Source organism: Salmo salar, chromosome ssa15, assembly GCF_905237065.1.
Source record: "Salmo salar chromosome ssa15, Ssal_v3.1, whole genome shotgun sequence".
Lineage (NCBI taxonomy): Eukaryota > Metazoa > Chordata > Actinopteri > Salmoniformes > Salmonidae > Salmo > Salmo salar.
This window is the reverse complement of record NC_059456.1, coordinates 57710544-57737145: the sequence shown is the minus strand read 5'-3', so window position 1 is coordinate 57737145 and position 26602 is coordinate 57710544. Positions and strand designations below refer to the sequence as shown.

Here is a 26602-nt window from a genome sequence, read left to right as displayed (position 1 = left end):
AAAATGTTATTACCTTTGCTGTTCTTCGTCAGAATGCACTCCCAGGACTTCTACTTCAATAACAAATGTTGGTTTGGTTCAAAATAATCCATAGTTATGTTCAAATATCCTCTGTTTTGTTCGTGCGTTCAAGACACTATCCGAAGGGTAAATAAGGGTGACGCGCCCGACGCGTTTCGTGACAAAAAATGTCTAAATATTCCATTACCGTACTTCGAAGCATGTCAACCGCTGTTTAAAATCAATTTTTATGCCATTTTTCTCGTAAAAAAGCGATAATATTCTGACCGGGAGTTGTTGTTTTAGTTCAAAGACAGAGAAAATAAAAACATGGGGTCGCCTCGTGCACGCGCCTCAGTCTCATTGTCCTCTGATAGACCACTTACCAAAGGCGCTAATGTTTTTCAGCCAGGGGCTGCAAAGACATCATTCAGCTTTTTCCCGGGTTCTGAGAGCCTATGGGAGCCGTAGGAAGTGTCACGTTACAGCAAAGATCCTCAGTTTTCAATAAAGAGAGTCAAGAAGCCCAAGAAATTGTCAGACAGGCCACTTCCTGTTCAGAATCTTCTCAAGTTTTTGCCTGCCATATGAGTTCTGTTATACTCACAGACACCATTCAAACAGTTTTAGAAACTTTAGGGTGTTTTCGGTCCAAATCAAGCAATTATATGCATATTCTAGTTACTGGGCAGGAGTAGTAACCAGATTAAATCGGGTACGTTTTTTATCCGGCCGTGCAAATACTGCCCCCTAACCCCAACAGGACTTGCCTAGTTAAATAAAGGTAAAAAAAGAGAAACCCGGTGTCATTCCTCTTGTCTAATGTTTAAGACATTGGCTGCTCCCATGGGAAACCCAGATTCTAATCCCACCGGTTATGAAAGCAGATGTGAAATGTAGAATATCATGTGAAATTGGGAAACTATGTGTCTCTGAGTGGTGAGAAATGTCAGAAAACAAAAAAATGTTATTTTTGAAGTTAAATATTTTCAAATGGTTTCAAATAAACGGGAAAAATGTACATCTGAAAACCCATCCATAATTTTTTTTCACATGCAATTTTTCTCATTTCTCTCTCTCTCTCTTTCTGTCCAAGTTCTTTTCCTCCTCTCCAATCTTCCCCTCTCCCTTTCTCTCTCTCTCTTCCAGTGTCCATCTTATGGATTCTCTTTTTCACTTGCACCCCAAACCCAATCCCCCTCCTCCCCTTCTCTATGTGTTTTTCTCCCTCTCTGTCTGTCTCAGTATCTTTCTGTCTGAAAGGCAGTAGTGAGAAGCAATGCATACTGTAAGACTGTACACACACACAAGCATACACGCACACACCTGAGTAGAGCTGGTGCTTGTCTCCGCTCCACTGCTCTGCAGTACCATGAATATATTCATGGGGTTGAGGAGCAGCGTCGGGCTGCTCGACATGCATCACATACACATACACACACCCACATACACAAACACACAATCACAAAGCATAAGAACACTTGCGAACACAAATATACTTACATACCAAAACCCAATCGCTCATTCATACATACACACTTGTTCACACAACAGACGCACACATGCATATCTAGTCATGACAGCTAGTGGCGTTATCACATAGCCATTAGGTGGGAGGCAATTGATTTCAGGTGTTGTGCCATAGACCCATCTGCACTATCAGATGTGACTGTGTGTCTGTGTGATTGTGCTTGTGCTTGTTTTTGCATACATAGCATATGTATGTGTGTATGTGTGTGTGTGTGTGTGTGTGTGTGTGTGTGTGTGTGTGTGTGTGTGTGTGTGTGTGTGTGTGTGTGTGTGTGTGTGTGTGTGTGTGTGTGTGTGTGCGTGTGTGTGCGTGCGTGCGTGCGTACAGTGGCTTGCGAAAGTATTCACCCCCTTGGCATTTTTCCTATTTTGTTGCCTTACAACCTGGAATTAAAATAAATGTTGGCGGGTTTGTATCATTTGATTTACACAACATGCCTACCACTTTGAAGATGCTGTGAAACAAACAAGAAATAAGACAAAAAAACGGAAAACTTGAGCATGCATAACTGTTCACCCCCCAAAGTCAATACTTTGTAGAGCCACCTTTTGCAGCAAATACAGCTGCAAGTCTCTTTGGGTATGTCTCTATAAGCTTGGCAAATCTAGCCACTGGGATTTTTGCCCATTCTTCAAGGCAAAACTGCTCCAGCTCCTTCAAGTTGGATGTTTTTTTTTCTATTCCTTTATTTAACTAGGCAAGTCAGTTAAGATCAAATACTTATTTTCAATGACGGCCTAGGAACATTGGGTTAACTGCCTTGTTCAGGGGCAGAACGACTTATCTGTATCTTGTCAGCTCAGGGATTCGATCTTACAACCTTTCGGTTACTAGTCCAATGCTCTAGCCACTAGGCTACCTGCCGCCCCACTAGGATACCTGCCAGGTTCGGCTGGTGTACAGCAATCTTTAACTCATACCACAGATTCTCAATTGGATTGAGGTCTGGGCTTTGACTAGGCCATTCCAAGACATTTAAATGTTTCCCCTTAAACCACTCAAGTGTTGCTTTAGCAGTATGCTTAGGGTCATTGTCCTGCTGGAAGGTGAACCTCCGTCCCAGTCTCAAATCTCTGGAAGACTGAAACAGGTTTTCCTCAAGAATTTCCCTGTATTTAGCGCCATCCATCATCTCTTAAATTCTGACCGGTTTCACAGTCCCTGCTGATGAAAAACATATCCACAGCATAATGCTGCCACCACCATGCTTCACTGTGGGGGTGTTGTTCTCGGGGAGATGAGAGGTGTTGGGTTTGGCCAGACATAGCGTTTTCCTTAATGGTCAAAAAGCTACATTTTAGTCTCATCTGACCAGAATACCTTCTTCCATATGTTTTGGCGAACACCAAACGTGTTTGCTTATTTTTTTCTTAAAGTAATGGCTTTTTTTCTGGCCACCCTTTCATAAAGCCAAGCTCTGTGGAGTGTATGGCTTAAAATGGTCCTATGGACAGATACTCCCATCTCCACTGTGGAGCTTTGCAGCTCCTTCAGAGTTATCTTTGGTCTCTTTGTTGCCTCTGATTAATGCCCTCATTGCCTGGTCCATGAGTTTGGTGGGCGGCACTCTCTTGGCAGGTTTGTTGTGGTGCCATATTCTTTCCATTTTTTAATAATGGATTTAATGTTCAAAGTTTCAGATATTTTTTTACATTTTTACATTTTTTACTTTTTGGGAATTTCTTCAAACAAGTAATTTTTTTCATTTCACTTCACCAATTTGTACTATTTTGTGTATGTCCATTACATGAAATCCAAATAAAAATCTAGTTAAATTACAGGTTGTAATGCAACAAAATAGGAAAAATGCCATGGGGGGATGAATACTTTTGCAAGGCACTGTACGTGTGTGTGAGATAACTAATCGAGGGTTCCCTGGCACACGCTTAGCGCAATCCTCTGGGTTGATTGGAAAGGAAAAGTAAGGAACATAATTGCACATGAGTTTGTCTAAGTGCTTTTACATCTCACAAGAGCCTATCATATCTATAAGAGAAGATGCTTAAAGGTTCCAGCTTAAAGGTGCTACACTTAGAATTTCTCAGAATTTCGCCCGTATGTGAAAGCTAGGTGAATTGCAACAGCACTCGGCTGCATTCAATAAAAATCTCCCTCCTCCCCATAACATGGCAGAGATGTTCGGCTTTGGTCCATCAGCTTCAAACAGCTGTAAAAACAATATATTTTGTTTTGAAAATATATACTGCTCAAAAAAATAAAGGGAACACTTAAACAACACATCAAAGATCTGAATGAAAGAAATAATCTTATTAAATACTTTTTTCTTTACATAGTTGAATGTGCTGACAACAAAATCACACAAAAATAATCAATGGAAATCCAATTTATCAACCCATGGAGGTCTGGATTTGGAGTCACACTCAAAATTAAAGTGGAAAACCACACTACAGGCTGATCCAACTTTGATGTAATGTCCTTAAAACAAGTCAAAATGAGGCTCAGTAGTGTGTGTGGCCTCCACGTGCCTGTATGACCTCCCTACAATGCCTGGGCATGCTCCTGATGAGGTGGCGGATGGTCTCCTGAGGGATCTCCTCCCACACCTGGACTAAAGCATCCGCCAACTCCTGGACAGTCTGTGGTGCAACGTGGCGTTGGTGGATGGAGCGAGACATGATGTCCCAGATGTGCTCAATTGGATTCAGGTCTGGGGAACGGGCGGGCCAGTCCATAGCATCAATGCCTTCCTCTTGCAGGAACTGCTGACACACTTCAGCCACATGAGGTCTAGCATTGTCTTGCATTAGGAGGAACCCAGGGCCAACCGCACCAGCATATGGTCTCACAAGGGGTCTGAGGATCTCATCTCGGTACCTAATGGCAGTCAGGCTACCTCTGGCGAGCACATGGAGGGCTGTGCGGCCCCCCAAAGAAATGCCACCCCACACCATGACTGACCCACCGCCAAACCGGTCATGCTGGAGGATGTTGCAGGCAGCAGAACGTTCTCCACGGCGTCTCCAGACTCTGTCACGTGCTCAGTGTGAACCTGCTTTCATCTGTGAAGAGCACAGGGCGCCAGTGGGGAATTTGCCAATCTTGGTGTTCTCTGGCAAATGCCAAACGTCCTGCACGGTGTTGGTCTGTAAGCACAACCCCCACCTGTGGACGTCGGGCCCTCATACCACCCTCATGGAGTCTGTTTCTGACCGTTTGAGCAGACACATGCACATTTGTGGCCTGCTGGAGGTAATTTTGCAGGGCTCTGGCAGTGCTCCTCCTGCTCCTCCTTGCACAAAGGCAGAGGTAGCGGTCCTGCTGCTGGGTTGTTGCCCTCCTACGGCCTCCTCCACGTCTCCTGATGTACTGGCCTGTCTCCTGGTAGCGCCTCCATGCTCTGGACACTAAGCTGACAGACACAGCAAACCTTCTTGCCACAGCTCGCATTGATGTGCCATCCTGGATGAGCTGCACTACCTGAGCCACTTGTGTGGGTTGTAGACTCCGTCTCATGCTACCACAAGAGTGAAAGCACCGCCAGCATTCTAAAGTGACCAAAACATCAGCCAGGAAGCATAGGAACTGAGAAGTGGTCTGTGGTCCCCACCTGCAGAACCACTCCTTTATTGGGGGTGTCTTGCTAATTGCCTATAATTTCCACCTGTTGTCTATTCCATTTGAACAACAGCATATGACATTTATTGTCAATCAGTGTTGCTTCCTAAGTGGACAGTTTGATTTCACAGAAGTGTGATTGACTTGGAGTTGCATTGTGTTGTTTAAGTGTTCCCTTTATTTTTTTGAGCAGTGTATTTCACACTGATTTAGATGGTACAATGATTCTCACATAAAATGAAATTGAGCGAACAGTGTAGAAGTTTTGCAACCAGGAAATTACAGAGCGATTTCTAATAGATAACACAGCCAAAGTCAAAACAGCTTTCCCATTTTGACAACAGATGGTTTCACACCAGAGGAAATAGATGTCATTCCAGGGGACATAGACCATTAATAACCTTCTATAATGACCTTTTTAGACTTATTTGATCAAATAACAGTTATTTGCATTAGGCCTATTTGTATCCTGTTGCAATTTGTATCTTTTTAAGTGGTCCTGAGTGCAATTTTTACATATTCATTCTCCCACGCCTGGTTGCTCATTCTCGGCAGGTGACCATTGATTGCTCTGGCGACCAACAAGCCTCTACATGCAGATGTAGAGGCTTGTTGGCCAGGAAAAACTCCCTAAAAAGGCAAGAACCTACTGATGGTGCATGTAGATAATGGGGACTGGCTGTGGTGCTCCCATTCCTGTTTCTCACTCCCTGCATTAGACCATTCATCCCCTTGGTCCCGCTCTGTCTGTCCTATCAGTTTCACTCATCCTGACCGATTGGCATATGTGATCCACCTTGGGAGGGCCCCCATCAGTGGTGCCTCTTTTCACCCTGCCTCCAATTCAAATCGGCCCGTCTCACAACAAGACCCAATCGATCCATCTGTCTCAGTGGTCAGTTTCTCAAACCCCATCGTTGGCTATGTTGTGCGGTATACTCCAAAAACTCTCCAATGGAACACCTCTTGAGTGGCGCCTCGTCTCCCGTGGCTTTGGCTGTGGATAGGTTGTGCCTCCCATTGGGTGAGCACAAGTGTGCTTGGGTCTCCTTCATCACTGGAGGACTGTGCCCCTGTGCCTCGCTGCGTGCCCAGGTAAACCTCAATGATGTGGGGGGCTACCTGGTTGATCCTGCCAGTAGCATATTATTGTCCCAAAGATTAAGCCATGCAAGTCTTAGTACACACAGTCGGCACAGTGGAACTGTGAATGGCTCATTAAATCAGGTATGGCTTCAACTTTACTTGCATAACTGTGGCAATTTTAGCTTGAAGATATGCCAACAAGCGCTGACCTTCAGGATGCGTGTATTGATCAAAACCTATAAGTGGTGCTCTCGGGCGCCCTGGATGCTTTTGGTGAAGCTTTGTGGTGCTGACGTCTAATGTGGATGTCTGCACTATCAACTTTCAATGTTACTTTCTGTGCCTACCATGGTGACCATCAGTAAAAGGGAATCAGGGTTCAATCCCGGAGAGGGGGCCAAAGAATCGGCTGCCACATCCAAGGAAGGCAGCAGGTACGCAAATTATCTATTCCCGACTCAGGGAGATAGTGACGAAAAATAACAATACAGGACGCTTTCAAGTCCCCGTATTTGGAATGAGTATCCTACACTTTAAATCACTTTAAAGAGGATCCATTATTGATGATCAGAACTGATGGTTGGAAGCATTTTTACAGTGGTCAGAAACTTCTGAAAGTGACACAACAGTGGTGATTTCTCTAATGACTGCCTCGCCTGGTTCACTAAGTACTTCTCAGATAGAGTTCAGTGTGTCAAATCGGAGGGCCTGTTGTCCAGGCCTCTGGCAGTCTCTATAGGGGTGCCACAGGGTTCAATTCTCAGGCTGACTCTTTTCTCTGCGTATTTCAATGATATTGCTCTTGCTGCGGGTGATTCTTTGATCCATCTCTATGCAGACGACACCATTCTGTATACATCTGGCCCTTCTTTGGACACTGTGTTAACAAACGTACAAACGAGCTTCAACGGCAAACAAACCTTCCTTCCGTGGCCTCCAACTGCTCTAAAATGCCAGTTAAACGAAATGCATGCTCTTCAACCGATCGCTGCCCGCACCTGCCCGCCCGACTAGCATCACTACTCTGGACGGTTCTGACTTAGAATATGTGGACAACTATAAATACCTAGGTGTCTGGCTAGACTGTAAACTCTCCTTCCAGACTCACATTAAGCATATCCAATCCAAAGTTAAATCTAGAATCAGCTTCCAATTTTTCAACAAAGCCTCCTTCACTCATGCTGCCAAACATACCCTCGTAAAACTAACTATCCTATCGATCCTTGACTTCGGCGATGTCGTTTACAAAATAGCCTCCAACACTCTACTCAGCAAATTGGATGCAGTCTATCACAGTGCCATCCGTTTTGTCACCAAAGCCCCATACACTACCCACCACTGCGGCCTGTATGCTCTCGTTGGCTGGTCCTCACTAGATATTCATCACCAAACACACTGGCTCCAGGTCATCTATACGTTTTTGCTAGGTAAAGCTCCGGCTTATCTCAGCTCACTGGTCACCATAGCAACACCCACCAGTAGCACGCGCTCCAGCAGGTATATGTCATCCCCAGAGCCAATTCCTCCTTCGGCCGCTTTTCCTTCCATTTCTCTGCTGCCATTGACTGGAACGAATTGCAAAAATCACTTGTTGGAGACTTATATCTCCCTCACTGACTTTAAGCGGCAGCTGTCAGAGAAAATATTATATTATAATATATTATAAATTATATTATAAAATATTATTTTATAATATTATAAAAATAAAAAACAAATCAAGTTAAAATCTACCAATAAACCATTTGCCCAAAATGTCACGAGTACATCACCCAAGATAAGAAGTAAATCCCACAATTTTATTATAGTAAATTAGAATGATGCATGAATTAAAATTATTCAATTGGAAACAAAGTTACAGCGGCTTTGCATAATCTAAGGTTTTTGTTGGTATAGCCCATCCAACTACTTACCTCATCCCCGTATTTGTTTTAGTTTTTCTACTCTTTTGCACACCAGTATTTGTACTTGCACATCCTCATCTGCACATATATCACTCCAGTGTATTTTGCTAAATTGTAATTACTTCGCCACTATTGGCCTATTTATTGTCTTACCTCCCTACTTCATTTGCACACACTGTATACAGATTTGTCTATTGTGTTATCAACTGTATGTTTGTTTATCCCATGTGTTAGTTGTTGTTTTTGTCGCACTGCTTTGCTTTATCTTGGCCAGGTCGCAGTTGTAAATAATAACTTGTTCTCAACTGGCCTACCTGGTTAAATAAAGGTGAAATAAAAAAATACAAATAAAACACAATACTCCATAATGACAAAGCAAAAACGGTTGTTGTTTTTTTGTGTGCAAATTTATAAAAATAAAAAACAAACTGAAATGTCACATTTACATAAGTATTCAGACCCTTTACTCAGTACTTTGTTGAAGCACCTTTGGTAGCGATTACAGCCTCAAGTCTTCTTAGGTATGACGCTACAAGCTTGGCACACCTGTATCTGGGGAGTTTCTCCCATTCTTCTCTGCAGATCCTTTCAAGCTCTGTCACATTGGATGGGGAGCATTGCTGCATAGCTATTTTCAGGTCTCTCCAGAGATTTTCGATTTGGTTCAAGTCTGGGCTCTGGCTGGGCCACTCAAGGACATTCAGAGAATTGTCACGAAGCCACTCCTGCATTGTCTTGACTGTGTGCTTAGGGTCATTGTCCTGTTGGAAGGTGAACCTTCACACCAGTCTGAGGTCCTGAGTGGTCTGGAGCTGGTTTCATCAAGGATTCCTCTGTACTTTGCTCCGTTCATCTTTCCTTCGATCCTGACTAGTCTCCCAGTCTCTGTCTCTGAAAACATCCATGCTGCCACCACCATGCTTCACCGTAGGGATGGTGCCAGGTTTCCTCCAAATGTGACGCGTGGCATTCAGGCCAAAGAGTTCAATATTGTTTTCATCAGACCAGATAATCTTGTTTCTGATGGTCTGAGAGTCCTTTAGGTGCCTCTTGTCAAACTCCAAGTGGGCTGTGATGTGCCTTTTACTGAGCAGTCGCTTCCGTCTGCCAACTCTACCGTAAAGGCCTGATTGGTGGAGTAGTGCAGAGATGGTTGTCCTTCTGGAAGGTTCTCCCATCTCCACAGAGGAACTCTGCAGCTCTGTTATAGTGCGAATCAGGTTTTTGGTCAACTCCCTGACCAAGGCCCTTCTCCCCCGATTGCTCAGTTTGGCCGGGCGGCCAGCGCTAGGAAGAGTCTTGGTGGTTCCAAACTTCTTCCATTTAAGAATGATGGAGGCCACTGTGTTCTTGGAGACCTTCGATGCTGCAGACATTTTTTGTTGCCCTTCTCTAGATCTGTGCCTCGACACAATCCTGTCTCGGAGCTCTACGGACAATTCCTTCGACCTCATGGTTTGATTTTTATTCTGACATGCACCGTCAACTGTGGGACCTTACATAGACAGGTGTGTGCCTTTCCAAATCATGTACAATCAATTGAATTTACCACAGGTGGACTCATCTCAAGGATGATCAATGGAAACAGGATGCACCTGAACTCAATTTTGAGTCTCATAGCAAAGGGTCTGAATACTAACAGTTGAAGTCGGAAGTTTATATACTTAGGTTGGAGTCATTAAAACTTGTTTTTCAACCACTCCACAAATTTCTTGTTAACAAACTATAGTTTTGGCAAGTCGGTTAGGACATCTACTTTGTGCATGACACAAGTCATTTTTCAAACAATTGTTTACAGACAGATTATTTCACTTACAGTTCACTGTATCACAAATCCAGTGGGTCAGAAGTTTACATACACTAAGTTGACTGTGCCTTTAAACAGCTTGGAAAATTCCAGAAAATTATGTAATGGCTTTAGAAGCTTCTGATAGGCTAATTGACATCATTTGAGTCAATTGGAGGTGTACCTGTGGATGTATTTCAAGGCCTACTTTCAAACTCAGTGCCTCTTTGCTTGACATCATGGGAAAATCAAAACAAATCAGCCAAGACTTCAGCCCCAAAAATTGTAGACCTCCACAAGTCTAGTTCATCCTTGGGAGCAATTTCCAAACGCCTGAAGGTACCACGTTCATCAGTACAAACAATAGTACGCAGGTATAAACACCATGGGAGCACGCAGCCATCATACCTCTCAGGAAGGAGACGCGTTCTGTCTCCTAGAGTTGAACGTACTTTGGTGCGAAAAGTGCAAATCAACCCCAGAACAACAGCAAAGGGCCTTGTGAAGATGCTGGAGGAAACAGGTACAAAAGTATCTATATCCACAGTCAAATGAGTCCTATATCGACATAACCTGAAAGGCAGCTCAGCAAGGAAGACACTGTTCCAAAACCAACATAAAAAAGCTAGACTATGGCTTGCAACTGCACATGGCGACAAAGATTGTACTTTTTGGAGAAATGTCCTCTGGTCTGATGAAACAAAAATAGAACTGTTTGGCCATAATGACCATCGTTATGTTTGGAGGAAAAAGGGGGAGGCTTGCAAGCCGAAGAACACCATTCCAACTGTGAAGCACGGGGGTGGCAGCATCATGTTGTGGGGGTACTTTGCTGCATGAGGGACTGGTGCACTTCACAAAATAGATGGCATCATGAGGCAGGAAAATTATGTGGATATATTGGAAGCAACATCTCAAGACATCAGTCAGGAAGTTAAAGCTTGGTCGCAAATGGGTCTTCCAAATGGACAATAACCCCAAGCATACTTCCAAAGTTGTTACAAAATGGCTTAAGGACAACAAAGTCAAGGTATTGGAGTGGCCATCACAAAGCCCTGACCTCAATCCTATAGAAAATTTGTGGGCAGAACTGAAAAAGTGTGTGCGAGCAAGGAGGCCTACAGACCTGACTCAGTTACACCAGCTCTGCCAGGAGGACTGGGCCAGAATTCACGCAACTTATTGTGGGAAGCTTGTGGAAGGCTACCGGAAACGTTTGACCCAAGTTAAATAATTTAAAGGTAATGCTACCAAATAGTAATTGAGTGTATGTAAACTTCTGACCCACTGGGAATGTGATGAAATAAATAAAAGCTGAAATAAGTCATTCTCTCTACTTTTATTCTGACATTTCACATTCTTAAAATAAAGTGGTGATCCTAACTGACCTAAGACAGGGAATGTTTAACATGGATTAAATATCTGGAATTGTGAAAAACTGAGTTTAAATGTATTTGGCTAAGGTGTATGTAAACTTCCGACTTCAACTGTATGTAAATAAGGCATTTCTAAAACCTGTTTTGACTTTGTTATTATGGGGTATTGAGTGTAGATTGATGAGAAATGTTTTATTAAATCAATTTTAGAATAAGGCTGTAACGTAACAAAATGAGAAAAAAGTCAAGTGGTCTGAATACTTTCCGAATGCGCTGTATATGTTTTCTTTAACTTTAAAGCTGGAATCCTTAATAGTGAAACAGCCACGTCTGTTTGTGATATTACAATAAAGTTCCTGCATATAATGAACACTTTTTCCCCTCGGAGCATGATATGTACTGTAACAAAAACAATAACGGTAGTGGGGTGGCCAGTGGCGCTGTTTCCCCATACTGCGGATACCATCTTTAATTTTAGAATAATATTTTTTGTAATTTTGATTTGGCCAAATGGCAACTACCCAAATACATATACAAAAAAATATTTGTGTCCCCTGTCCTCCTTCTTTTACATAACTCACTCAGCCCTGCGTCCAGAACTTCATCTCCTCCTCCTGTGAAAGAAGGGATGAAAATAGAAATGAAATGAGAACCAATGCAGTGTATGTGCATACGCATACGTGCATGCATGCGTGTGTGTGCGCACGCGTTTGTATGTGTGGGCTGTGTTATTAAAATGTAGCTGGCCAATTAAGTCCTCTGTCCCCACTCTCTTAGATGTGGGCTATTTAAAAGCATACCCTTTAATTGGCTGTGCTGTCAGATCAACTTTGACTTGGGGCCTAAATGAGAGTTCTGGGTAGAGAACTAACCGGCCCAGCCGAGCCTACACAGAACCAGTCCCAGACCAAACACATGTGGTTCTCCACTCCCTTATAGTAAGTAACCCAGTGCAACACATTTTTTATGAACTATGTAGTGGATTTGTTCCTCCAGTATGCAGTATATCTTGTGGTTGGGGCTCTGTTTGTGGAGGCTGCGTGTGCTGTGCTGTGCTGTGCGTGTGTGTGTATCACATCAGCTTCATCTAACTCGGCGAGGAAAAAAAGAAACGCTGAAAAGCCTGCATCTGCAGCCAGGAGGCGACAGAGTCCCCACAGCCACAATGACTTGGCAAAACACCTCTCCTCTCGTTTCCTTTCATCTCCTCTCATCCCCACTTATCTCCTCTCCAATCTTCTTCTCTTCTCCCCTCCTCCTGTTCTCTCCTTTCCTTTCCTTTCCTCTCCACTCCTCCCCTCACATTTCCTCCTCTCTTATTTCCTCCCCTCCTCTTCTTTCCTCCATCCCCTCTCATCGACCCACTGACTCTGCCACTACTTTGTGAATGGTCCACAGTGCTCCAACAAGACTTTCTCTGTCCTCATCTCCGCATATCTAATGGAACTGGATCAGTTATAGTTGTGGCTGGGAGGGATTTCTGCAACACATCAACTATTTTCTGATCAGTCGCTGGTGAAGGAGAAGAGACAAGGAGATGGCAAAGGAGATGACGAAGGAGATGACGAGGAAGGGAGCACCCATTTGAGAGATTGGGGACACAGTCTTTCTCTAATCCTGAACAGTAGTTTGTCGTTGATGTTGCTTCAAAGTTGTTACTTCAACACCATTTATCAGTGTCACTTAGAGGTGTGATAAGTGGACTTGGTCGGCTGTGCCTGTTTCAAAAACATCCCAAGCCGTGTGTGAGCATTTCAGTCACACAGAATATCAAAGAAGGAAGGGGATAACCACATGTGTTGTCTCTACCTTGACCTACACTGTCACACCTATACTGTCTATCCTAACCATATGGGAAAGAATAGTTTCCTCTTCCCCTCATCCTCTCCTCAGCTCTGTGGGAATTTGTCTTGTTGTCTCCTGGAGTTCAGTGTACAGGACTGTTGAGTTCACTCCTGTTGCTCAGGGAGGCAGGCAGGCTGTGTTTGAGAGCCGCACTCACTAAATGTCACACACTCATTCAACTCATTCAGCCTGTAAAGACGCTGCCGGGCACCTGTCCGTCACATCAGCAGCGATAAGCTCTGACGGTTAACCCCTTCCCCTATCAGACTGAGGGATCATGGAAGGAACACCGTTATTGGCTCTGATGCTTAAGCCCTGTGTCTGTCACTGGAGCAGACAGTTGACCCCTCCCACTTGAAGTGGGGTGATTCTGCCCCCCAGTAACTTGCTATTTGACTGCAAAGTTATTGAGTCAAAATATAAAAAAATACTGATGCTTTCTAATAATTTTATGAATTACCCAATTAAACTAAGATTACATAATTCAGAGTAGTATCAGCTAACAGCTTGGAAATACTCAAAGAACTGTGTGTGTGTGTGTGTGTGTGTGTGTGTGTGTGTGTGTGTGTGTGTGTGTGTGTGTGTGTGTGTGTGTGTGTGTGTGTGTGTGTGTGTGTGTGTGTGTGCGTGTGTGTGTGTGTGTGTGTGTGTGGTCACATCTGCACCCCATGTTGGGGCTGGGTAGGAGCGATTGATCGGAATAATCTAGTTGCTGGGTTGGAACGAAGGAGAGGGGGAGGAGGATGAAAGAGGGAGGATGAAAGAGGGAGGATGAAAGAGGCAAATCAGGTGCACATGTGTCACCTCCTTTACCCTGGGGCGGGACAGGACTGACAGATACCCTTTATACATAAGCCTTGGTTTATATAGAGCAGAACGATTGCCAATGACAGGAGCATGCAACACGCTACTAAACACACTCCTAAACACAAGACCTCCTCCATTCCTGTCATTATTGAAAGAGATTGTAATATCTCACATCTCAAAATAGGACTACTTAATGTTAGATCCCTCACTTCCAAGGCAGTCGTAGTCAATGAACTCATCACTGAGCATAACTTTGATGTGATTGGCCTGACTGAAACATGGCTCAAGCCTGATACATTTACTGCGTTAAATAAGGCCTCTCCTCCTGGTTACACTAGTGACATATCCCCTGCGCATCCCACAAAGGCAGATGCACAGATATTTCAATTAACCCCCCAAAAAGATGCAGTTTTAATATTTTAGCTTCTAGTCATGAAATCTACGCAGCCTACACAATAACTTTGTATAGCTACTGCACTGTTTACAGGGCTCCTGGCCCATATACAGCATTCCTCATTGAGGTCCCTGAATTCTTAATGGACCTTGTAGTCATGGCAGATAATATTCACATTTTTGGTAACTTCAATATTCACATGGCAAAGTCCACAGACACACTCCAAAAGGCTTTCGGAGCCATCATCGACTCAGTGGGTTTTGTCCAACATGTCTCTGGACCTTATGCCTTGCCACAGTCATACCCTGGATTTAGTTTTGTCCCGTGGCATAAATATTGTTGATCTAAATGTTTTTCTTCATAATACTGGACTATCGGACCACCATCTTATTATGTTTGCAATCGCAACAAATAATCTGCTTAGACCCCAACCAAAGATGATCAAAAACCATGCTATAAATTCTTGGACAACCCAAAGATTCCTAAATGCCCTTCCAGACTCCCTCCACCTACCCAAGGACGTCAGAGTACAAAAATCTGTTAACCTCCTAACCGAAGATCTATATGTAATCTTGCGTAATACCCTAGATGCAGTTGCACCTCTAAAACCAAAAAACATTTGTCACAAGAAATTAGCTCCCTGGTATAGTCCTGAAGCAAGCTTCCAGAAATGTGGAACGGAAATGGCGCTCCACCATACTGGAAGTCTTCTGACTAGCATGGAAAGACAGTACCATGCAATATTGAAGAGCCCTCACTGCTGCTCAATCAGCCTACATTTCCAACCTAATTAGGGAGAATAGAAACAATCCACCAATTATTTTTTGATACTGTCGCAAAGCTAACTAAGCTAACTAGCCTTCACGTCAGCAGTGATGAATTCATGAACTTCTTTGATGAAAAGATCATGATCATTATAAAGCAAATTACTGACACACCTTTGAATCTGCGTATTTCTCCAAAACTCAGTTGTCCTGCACAGAACTGCCAGGACCTTAGATCAATGGAGACACTCAAGTTTTTTAATCCTGTATCTTTCGAAACATTTACAAAAATAGTCATGGCATAAACCTTCCAGCTGCCTATTGCACCCTATTCCAACTAAACTACTGATGAGCTACTTCCTGTGCTTGGCCCTCCTATGTTGAACATAATAAATAGCTCCCTATCCTCCGGATGAGTACCAAACTCACTAAAAATGGCAGTAATAAAGCTCCTGAAAAAGCCAAACCTTGACCCTGAAAATGTAAAAGAATATCAGCCGGGCCTACAAGTGGTGCGGCAATCTAAGGCACTGCATTGCAGTGTTGCGGCATCACTACAGCCTTGGGTTCGATCCCAGGCTGTGTCACAACCAGCCGTTACTGGGAGTCTCATAGGGCAGAGCACAATTGGCCCAACGTCGTCCAGGTTAGGGGAGAGATTGGTCGGGGGGGCTTTACTTGGCTCATGGTGCTCTTAGCGACTCTTTGTGGCAGGCCAGGCGCCTGCAGGCTAACCTTGGTCGGCAAGGTGAATTGTGTTTCCTCTGACACATTGGTGCGACTGGCTTCCGGGTTAAGCGGGCATTGTGTTAAGAAGCGTGGCTTGGCAGGTCATGTTTCAGAGGATGCATGACTCAACCTTCATCTCTCCAAAGCCCATTGGGAAGTTGCAGTGATGAGACAAGATCGTAATCACAAAATTGAGGAGAAATAGAGGGTATACATTTTTAAAAATTATAATAAAAAATAATAATATCGTCCTATATCGAATCTCCCATTCCTCTCACAATTTGGGAAAAATATGTTGTGCAGCAACACCCTGCCTTCCTGAAGACAAATAATGGATACAAAACGCTCCAGTCTGGTTTTAGACCCCATCAAAGCACTCACACTGCACTTGTGAAGGTGGTACATTACCTTTTAAAGGCGTCAGACCAAGGTTCTGCATCTGTCCTCCTACTATAACTTAGTGAAGCTTTGGAGAGATTGGAAATCCTTATAGGTCTACACGGACAAGTTATTGCCTGGTTTACAGTGCCTTGCAAAAGAATTCCCCCCCTTGGTGTTTTTCCTATTTTGTTGCATTACAACCTGTAATTTAAGTAGGTTTTAATTTGGACTTCATGTAATGGACATACAGAAAATATTCCAAATTGGTGAAGTGAAATGCAAAAAATTACTTGTTTCAAAAACAAATGTATAAAAAAAGTGGTGCGTGCATATGTATTCAACACCTTTGCTAATGAAGCCCCTAAATAAGATCTGGTCCAACCAATTACCTCCAGAAGTCACATAATTAGTTAAATAAAGTCTACCTGTGTGCAATCTAAGTGTCACATGACCTGTCACGTGATCTCAGTATATACAGCGGGGGAGAAAAGTATTTGATCCCCTGCTGATTTTGTACATTTGCCCACTTACAAAGAAATGATCAGTCTATAATTTTAATAGTAGGTTTATTTGAACAGTGAGAGACAGAATAACAACAAAAAAATCCAGAAAAACGCATGTCAAAAATGTTATAAAATGATTTGCATTTTAATGAGGGAAATAAGTATTTGACCCCTCTGCAAAACATGACTTAGTACTTGGTGGCAAAACCCTTGCTGGCAATCACAGAGGTCAGACGTTTCTTGTAGTTGGCCACCAGGTTTGCACACATCTCAGGAGGGATTTTGTCCCACTCCTCTTTGCAGATCTTCTCCAAGTCATTAAGGTTTCGAGGCTGACGTTTGGCAACTCGAACCTTCAGCTCCCTCCACAGATTTTCTATGGGATTAAGGTCTGGAGACTGGCTAGGCCACTCCAGGACCTTAATGTGCTTCTTCTTGAGCCACTCCTTTGTTGCCTTGGCCGTGTGTTTTGGGTCATCGTCATGCTGGAATACCCATCCACGACCCATTTTCAATGCCCTCGCTGAAGGAAGGAGGTTTTCACCCAAGATTTGACGGTACATGGCCCCGTCCATCATCCCTTTGATGCGGTGAAGTTGTCCTGTCCCCTTAGCAGAAAAAGACCCCCAAGCATAATGTTTCCACCTCCATGTTTGACGGTGGAGATGGTGTTCTTGGGGTCATAGGCAGCATTCCTCCTCCTCCAAACATGGCGAGTTGAGTTGATGTCAAAGAGCTCCATTTTGGTCTCATCTGACTACAACACTTTCACCAGTAGTCCTCTGAGTCATTCAGATGTTCATTGGCAGACTTCAGACAGGCCTGTATATATATTCTTGAGCAGGGGGACCTTGCGGGCACTGCAGGATTTCAGTCCTTCATGGCGTAGTGTGTTACCAATTGTTTTCTTGGTGACTATGGTCCCAGCTGCCTTGAGATCATTGACAAGATCCTCCCATGTAGTTCTGGGCTGATTCCTCACCATTCTCATGATCATTGCAACTCCACGAGGTGAGATCTTGCATGGAGCCCAAGGACGAGGGATATTGACAGTTCTTTTGTGTTTCTTCCATTTGCAAATAATCGCACCAAATGTTGTCACCTTCTCACCAAGCTGCTTGGCGATGGTCTTGTAGCCCATTCCAGCCTTGTGTAGGTCTACAATCTTGTCCCTGACATTCTTGGAGAGCTCTTTGGTCTTGGCCATGGTGGAGAGTTTGGAATATGATTGATTGATTGCTTCTGTGGACAGGTGTCTTTTTTACAGGTAACAAGCTGTGGTTAGGAGCACTCCCTTTAAGAGTGTGCTCCTAATCTCAGCTCGTTACCTGTATAAAAGACACCTGGGATCCAGAAATCTTTCTGATTGAGAGGGGGTCAAATACTTATTTCGCTCATTAAAATGCAAATCAATTTATATCATTTCTGACATGCGTTTTTCTGGATATTTTTGTTGTTATTCTGTCTCTCACTGTTCAAATAAACCGACCATTAAAATTATAGACTGATGCTTTCTTTTTCAGTGGGCAAACGTACAAAATCAGCAGGGGATCAAATACTTTTCTCCCCCACTGTATACACCTGTTCTGAAAGGCCCCAGAGTCTGCAACACCACTATGCAAGTGGCACCACCAAGCAAGCGGCACCATGAAAACCAAGGAGCTCTCTAAACAGGTCAGGGAGAAAGTTGTGGAGAAGTACAGATCAGGGTAGGGTTACAAAAACATATCAGAAACTTTGAACATCACACAGAACACCATTACATCCATTATTAAAACATTGAAATAATATGGCACCACAACAAACCTGCCAAGAGAGGGGAGCCCACCAAAACTCATGGACCAGGCAAGGAGGGCATTAATCAGAGAGGAAACAAAGAGACCAAAGATAACCCTGAAGGAGCTGCAAAACTCCACAGCGGAGATTGGAGTATCTGTCCATAGGACCACTTTAAGCCGTACACTCCAGCTGGGCTTTATGAAAGAGTGGCCAGAAAGAGTGGCCAGAAAAAAAGCCATTGCTTAAAGAAAAACATTTGCAAACATGTTTGGTGTTCGCCAAAAGGCATGTGGGAGACTCCCCAAACATATGGAAGAAGGTACTCTGGTCAGATGATTCTAAAATTGAGCTTTTTGACCATCAAGGAAAACGCTATGTCTGGCACAAACCCAACACCTCTCATCACCCCAAGAATACCATCATGCTGTGGGGATGTTTTTCATCAGCAAGGACTGGGAAACTGGTCAGAATCAAAGGAATAATGGATGGCGCTAAATACAGGGATATTCTTGAGGGAAACCTGTTTCAGTCTTCCAGAGATTTGAGACTGGGACCTTCCAGCAGGACAATGGCCCTAAGCATACTGCTAAAGCAACACTTGAGTGGTTTAAAGGGAAACATTTAAATGTCTTGGAATGGCCTAGTCAAAGCCCAGACCGCAATCCAATTGAGAATCTGTGATATGACTTAAAGATTTTTGTATACCAGCGGAACCCATCCAACTTGAAGGAGCTGGAGCAGTTTTGCCTTGAAGAATGGGCAAAAATCCCAGTGGCTAGATGTGCCAAGCTTATAGAGACATACCCCAAGAGACTTGCAGCTGTAATTGCTGCAAAAGGTGGCTCTACAAAATATTGCCTTTGGGGGGGTGAATAGTTATGCACGGTCAAGTTGTCTGTTTTTTTGTCTTGTTTCTTGTTTGTTTCACAATAATGTTGTGTAAATCAAATGATACAACCCCCCAAAAAATACATTTTAATTCCAGGTTGTAAGGCAACAAAATAGGAAAAATGCCAAGGGGTGAAAACTTTCGCAACCCACTGTAGATCTTATCTGTCGGAAAGAAATCAGTTTGTCTTGCTGGATGGTTTTTCCTCTGACAAATCAATTGTAAGTTTTCGTGTTCCTTAACCTGTTGGGTCTAGGGGGCAGCATTTGCACGTCTGGATAAAAAAAATGTACCCGATTTAATCTGGTTACTAATCCTACCCAGTAACTAGAATATGCATATACTTATTATATATGGATAGAAAACACTCTAACGTTTCTAAAACTGTTTGAATGGTGTCTGTGAGTATAACAGAACTCATTTGGCAGGCAAAACCCTGAGACATTTTCTGACAGGAAGTGGATACCTGATGTGTTGTATTGACTTTAAACCTATCCCATTGAAAAACACAGGGGCTTAGGAATATTTTGGCACTTCCTATTGCTTCCACTAGATGTCACCAGCCTTTACAAAGTGTTTTGAGTCTTCTGGAGGGAGATCTGACCGAACAAGAGCCATGGAACGATGATGTCCCATTAGACACCTGGCGCGCGAGTTCATGTTGGGTACCCTCGTTCCAATACGTTATAAAAGAGTATGCATTCGTCCACCTTGAATATTATTCATGTTCTGGTTAAAAAGGCCCTAATGATTTATGCTATACAACGTTTGACATGTTTGAACGAACGGAAATATTTTTTTCCCCTCGTTCATGACGAGAAGTCCGGCTGGCTTACATCATGTGCTAACGAGACGGAGATTTTTGGACATAAATGATGAGCTTTTTTGAACAAAACTACATTCGTTATGGACCTGTGATACCTGGAAGTGACATCTGATGAAGAGAATCAAAGGTAATGGATTATTTACATAGTATTTTCGATTTTAGATCTCCCCCTCATGACGTCTAGTCTGTATCGCAACGCGTATTTTTCTGGGCGCAGTGCTCAGATTATTGCAAAGTGTGATTTCCCAGTAAGGTTATTTTTAAATCTGGCAAGTTGATTGAGTTCAAGAGATGTAAATCTATAATTCTTTAAATGACAATATAGTATTTTACCAATGTTTTCTAATTTTAATTATTTAATTTGTGACGCTGACTTGACTGCCGGTTATTGGAGGGAAACGATTTCCTCAACATCAATGCCATAGTAAAACGCTGTTTTTGGATATAAATATGAACTTGATAGAACTAAAAATGCATGCATTGTCTAACATAATGTCCTAGGAGTGTCATCTGATGGAGATTGTAAAAGGTTAGTGCATCATTTTAGCTGGTTTTATGGTTTTGGTGACCCTGTCTTTGACTTGACAAAACATTACACACAACTCTTGTAAATGTACTGTCCTAACATACTCTAAATTTATGCTTTCGCCGTAAAACCTTTTTGAAATCGTAAAACGTGGTTAGATTAAGGAGATGTTTATCTTTCAAATGGTGTAAAATAGTTGTATTTTTGAAAAATTTGAATTTTGACATTTATTTGGATTCAAATTTGCCGCTCTTGAAATGCACCTGCTGTTGATGGAGTGCACCACGGGTGGCACGCTAGCGTCCCACCTAGCCCCAAGAGGTTCCGTTTTAGGACCACTATTGATTTCAGTATATATTCTACCTCTTGGTGATGTCATTCGAAAACACAATGTCAACTTTCACTGCTATGCGGACGACATACAGATGTACGTTTTGATGAAACATGGTGAAGCCCCAAGATTGCCAACTCTGGAAGCCTTTGTTTCAGACATTAGGAAGTGGATGGCGACAAATGTTTTCCATTTAAACTCGCACAAAACAGAGATGCTAGTTCTAGGTCCCGAGAAACAAAGAGATCTGCTATTTGACCTGACAATTAATCTTAGACGACTGTACAACAATCAAAACTGTGAAGGACATCGGCGTAACTCTGGACCCGGATCTGTTAACCTGTTGGGGCTAGGGGGCAGTATTTTCACGGCCGTATAAAAAACGTACCCGATTTAAACTGGTTACTACTCTTGCACAGAAATGAGAATATGCATATAATTAGTAGATTTGGATAGAAAACACTCTGAAGTTTCTAAAACTGTTTGAATAGTGTCTGTGAGTATAACAGAACTCATATGGCAGGCCAAAACCTGAGAAGATTCCATACAGGAAGTGCCCTGTCTGACAATTTGTTGTCCTTCTGTTGCATCTCTATCGAAAATACAGCATCTGTGCTGTAACGTGACACTTTCTAAGGCTTCCATTGGCTCTCTAAAGCCGCCAGAAAGTGGAATGGGGTGTCTGCTGTCTCTGGGCAAAGTACAGCAGCAGAGTTTGTAAGTGGTCAGCCTGGGGACAGTGAGACTGAGATGCGCATTCACGAGACTTCTCCATTTTTTTTCTTTCAGCCTTTGAATGAATACAACGTTGCCCGGTTTGAATATTATCGCTATTTTACGAGAAAAATAGCATAAAAATTGATTTTAAACAGCGTTTGACATGCTTCTAAGTACGGTAATGGAATATTTTGAATTTTTTTGTCACGAAATGCGCTCGCGCGTTACCCTTCGGATAGTGACCTGAACACACGAACAAAACGGAGGTATTTGGATATAACTATGGATTATTTGGAACCAAAACAACATTTGTTGTTGAAGTAGAAGTCCTGGGAGTGCATTCTGACAAAGAACAGCAAAGGTAATACAATTTTCTAATAGTAATTCTAAGTTTAGTGAGCCCCAAACTTGGTGGGTGTCAAATTAGCTAGCCTGTGATGGCCGAGCTATGTACTCAGAATATTGCAAAATGTGCTTTTGCCGAAAAGCTATATTAAAATCTGACATAGCGAGTTCTGTATCTATAATTCTTAAAATAATTGTTATGTATTTTGGCAATGTGTATCATGAGTAATTTAGTAAATTCACTGGAAGTTTTCGGTGGGTATGCTAGCTCTGAACATCACATGCTAATGTAAAAAGCTGGTTTTTGATATAAATATGAACTTGATTGAACAAAACATGCATGTATTGTACAACATAATGTCCTAGGAGTGTCATCTGATGAAGATCATCAAAGGTTAGTGCTGCATTTAGCTGTGGTTTTGGTTTTTGTGACATATATGCTTGCTTTGAAAATGGCTGTGTGATTCTTTTTGGCAGGGTACTCTCCTGACATAATCTAATGTTTTGCTTTCGCTGTAAAGCCTTTTTGAAATCGGACAATGTGGTTAGATTAACGAGAGTCTTGTCTTTAAAATGGTGTAAAATAGTAATATGTTTGAGAAATTGAAGTTATAGCATTTTTGAGGTATTTGTATTTCGCGCCACGCAATTCCACTGGTTGTTGACTAGGGTGGGACGCAAACGTCCCACCTAGCCCATAGAAGTTAAGTCTAAGGCTGATTTCAAGGTTTTACTGCTAACCTACAGAGCATTACATTGACTTGCTCCTACCTACAGTATCTCTCTGATTTGGTCCTGCCGTACATACCTACACATAAGCTATGGTCACAAGACACAGGCCTCCCTATTGTCCCTAGAATTTCTAAGCAATCAGCTGGAGGGAGGGCTTTCTCCTTTAGGGCTACATTTTTATAGAATGGTCTGCCTATCCATGTGAGAGACGCAGACGCGGTCTCGACCTTTAAGTCTTTACTAAAGACTCATCTCTTCAGTAGGTCCTATGATTGAGTGTAGTCTGGCCCAGGGATGCAACGGTGAATGGCAAGGCACTGTATTGACAAACCACCCTTTCTGTCTCTGCCCCCTCTCTCCACTGGGATTCTCAGCCTCTAACCCTATTACGGGGGCTGAGTCACTGGCTTACTAGCGCTCTTCCATGCCACCTCTAGGTGGGGTGCATCACATCGTGCCAGGCTTTTTCGCTATACTCGACTTGAGTGGGTTGAGTCACTGACGTGATCTTCCTGTCCGGTCTTGCTCAGGCTCGTGCAGTGGTGGAAATCTTCGTGGGCTATACTCATCCTTGTCTCAGGGTAGTAAGTTGGTGGTCTGTTGATATCCCTTCTAGTGGTGTGGGGGCTGTGCTTTGGCAGAGTGTGTGGGGTAATATCCGGCCTGGTTGGCCCTGTCCAGGGGTATGGTCTCAGCCTCCAGTATCTATGCTGCAATCGTCTATGTGCTGGAGGGCTAGGGTCAGTCTGTCCTATAGTCTGCTACCTCTAATTCTCCCATATCTCTCTCTCTCTCTCTCTCTCTCTCTCTCTCTCTCTCTCTCTCTCTCTCTCTCTCTCTCTCTCTCTCTCTCTCTCCCTCCCTCCCTCCCTCCCCGGGGGCCTGAGCCCTAGGACCATGCCTAGGGCAACCTGGCCTGATTACTCCTGGCTTGTCGTGCTGCTGCTCCAGTCTTTCAACTGTTCTGCATGCGGCTATGGAACCATGACTTGTTCACCGGACCTGCTACCTTGTTTGGGACCTGCTGTTTTCAACCCTTTCTCTCTACCGCACCTGAGCACTCGGCTATGAAAAGCCAACTGACCTGAGGTGCTGACCTGTTGCACACTCTACAACCACTGTGAATATTATTTGACCCTGCTGGTCATCTATGAACATTTGAACATCTTGAAGAACGATCTGGCCTTAATGGTCATGTACTCTTATAATCTCCACCTGGAAGAGTAGAGTAGAGTAGAGAGAGAGACGCATGCATACACAGAGAGAGAGAGAGAAGAAAGAGAGATTCCAGGTTTCTTACCTCTCTCTGTTGAACTTGAGTGAGTGGAGGATGGCGGGCCTCTTCTGCCTCAGGTTCCAGAGGTGCACGCTGTCATCTGCCAGAGCACTCACCAGCGCCCCCTGTGGCAGGAACGGAGAAGACAGCATTTACACACAGGTAAACATCAGTACAAAATGCACACACAAGCTTGCAATGGCATTTCTCCATCTCCTGGTGAAAGAGGCTGAATTTCAAGCAGACATGGAAAGACACACAAACACACACACACACAGGCACGCACACACACACATCTATAGAGATACAGGAGTGTTTGAGATGTTTTTGAGTGGAGAAGAAAGGAGATATAAAGGGGTTTAGTGGGGTAGAGAGCGAGAGAGAGAGAGAGAGAGAGTGTCAGTAGAGGAGGTCTGGTGTTGGATGAGGTGTGTGTTCCTGTCTTCATTACTCACCTCATTGATGAGAAACTGTAGCGAGATGACAGCGGCTCCACTCTCATGTTGACAGTAGCACTCAACACCTGGACGACCAAACCTGATAGGCTCTCCGTCAAGGAATCAACCAATGGAGAAGAAGGTGGGGTGGATAAGAAAGGAGATAGAACCACACAATGAACAACTATGAGATTCTTTGTTTGCTATAGATTTCAGTCCTTACATGGGCTTTTGGAACAGAACAGCCTATGTCTTGCTCTGTTTTTCTGTCATGACCAAGCATTGGACAGGTTAGAGCCATTCGACAGTCCACCCACAGTAAACGCCAAAGTACATTTCAGTAGATTATCTATACTATATATACAAACATATGTTGACATCCCTTCAAATTAGTGGATTTCTGCCCTGCTAGAGCTGCCCCGGTCAACTGTAAGTGTTGTTATTGCGAAGTGGAAACGTCGAGCAGCAACAACGGCTCAGCCGTGAAGTGGTAGGCCACACAAGCTCACAGAACGGGGCCGCCGAGTGCTGAAGCACGTAAAAATCGTCTGTTCTCGGTTGCAACATTCACTACCGAGTTCCAAACTGCCTCTGGAAGCAACGTCAGCACAAGAAATGTTTGTCGGGAGCTTCATGAAATGGGTTTCCATGGCCGAGCAGCCGCACACAAGCCTAAGATCACCAGGCACAATGCCAAACGTCGGCTGGAGTGGTGTAAAGCTCGCCAACATTGGACTCTGGAGCAGTGGAAACGCATTCTCTGGAGTGATGAATCTTAACACTACAGCATACAATGACATTCTAGACGATTCTGCGCTTCCAACTTTGTGGCAACAGTTTGGGGAAGGCCCTTTCCTGTTTCAGCATGACAATGCCCCCGTGCACAAAGCCAGGTCCATACGGAAAATGGTTTGTCGAGATCGGTGTGGAAGAACTAAGACTGACCTACATAGAGCCCTGACCTAAACCCCATCGAACACCTTTGGGATGAATTGGAACGCCGACTGCGAGCCATGCCTTGTGGCCCAACATCAGTGATCAATTGAAGCAAGTCAATAAAAAGTCGCAGCAATGTTCCAACATCTCGTGGAAAGCCTTCCCAAAAGAGTGGAGGCTGTTATTACAGCAAAGGGGGGGACCAACTCCATATTAATGCCCATGATTTTGGAATGAGATGTTCAAAGAGCAGGTGTCCACAAACTTTTGGTCATGTAGTGTATTTTGAAGATATAAGCATTTCCTAGCTAATATACTGCAGTCTGTCTATCCTAGTAGAGTTGTTTTCTGGAGAGATATGTGTTCATAGAGAACACAGAGATAAGACACAATGATATATTTACTTAAAAATAAACAAATATACACTCAGTGGTAAGTGTATTAGGTACCCTACCCCGTTTATGAAAACGGTTCGCTCCAACAGACAGTGAGTCACGTGGCCGTGACATGCTATATAAAGCAGGCAGATAGGCACAGAGGCATTCAGCTACTGTTCGATTGAATGTTCGAATGGGCAAAACAAGTGACCTAAGTGACTTTGAGCGTGGTATGATCGTCGGTGCCAGACGTGCCGGTTCAAGTATCTCAGGAACGTCCGACCTCCTGGGCTTTTCACGCACGACAGTGTTTAGGGTCTACCAAGAATGGCGCGACAAAAAACCCATCAAGTCCACGGCAGTCCTGTGGGCGAAAACAGCTTGTTGATGAGAGGTTGAAGGAGAATGGCAAGAATCGAGCAAGCTAACAGGCAAATAACGGCATGGTACATCAGTGGTATGCAGAACGACATCTCAGATTCACGAACCCTGGACAATTGAGGAGTGGAAAAACATCTCCGGGTACAACAAATCTTGGTGCCTGTTGCGTAATGCTAATGACAGAGTCAGGATTTGGCGTAAGCAGCATGAGTCCATGGCCCCATCCTGCCTGGTGTCAACGGTACAGGCTAGTAGCGGTGGTGTGGGGAAGGTTTTCCTGCCACATGTTAGGTCCTTTGATACCAATTGAGCAACGTTTCCATGCCCTGAAGAAATCAGTCTGTTCTGGAGGAAAAGGGGGGTCCGACCCA

At 43.6% G+C, this 26602-nt stretch overlaps 1 protein-coding gene across 4 annotated transcripts in view; it reads right to left on the bottom strand.

The window, feature by feature from the left end:
* stxbp5a (syntaxin binding protein 5a (tomosyn)) overlaps window positions 1-26602 on the bottom strand; it is a 195922-nt gene that overhangs the window by 104765 nt on the left and 64555 nt on the right. For all 4 annotated transcript variants that reach the window (XM_014145279.2, XM_014145281.2, XM_014145282.2 and 1 more), the window contains exons 3-4: window positions 24556-24637; window positions 24125-24225 (exon numbers count right to left, since the gene is read on the bottom strand). In XM_014145279.2, the coding sequence (XP_014000754.2) occupies window positions 24125-24225; window positions 24556-24637 (183 nt within the window). The remainder of the gene's footprint in view (window positions 1-24124; window positions 24226-24555; window positions 24638-26602) is intronic.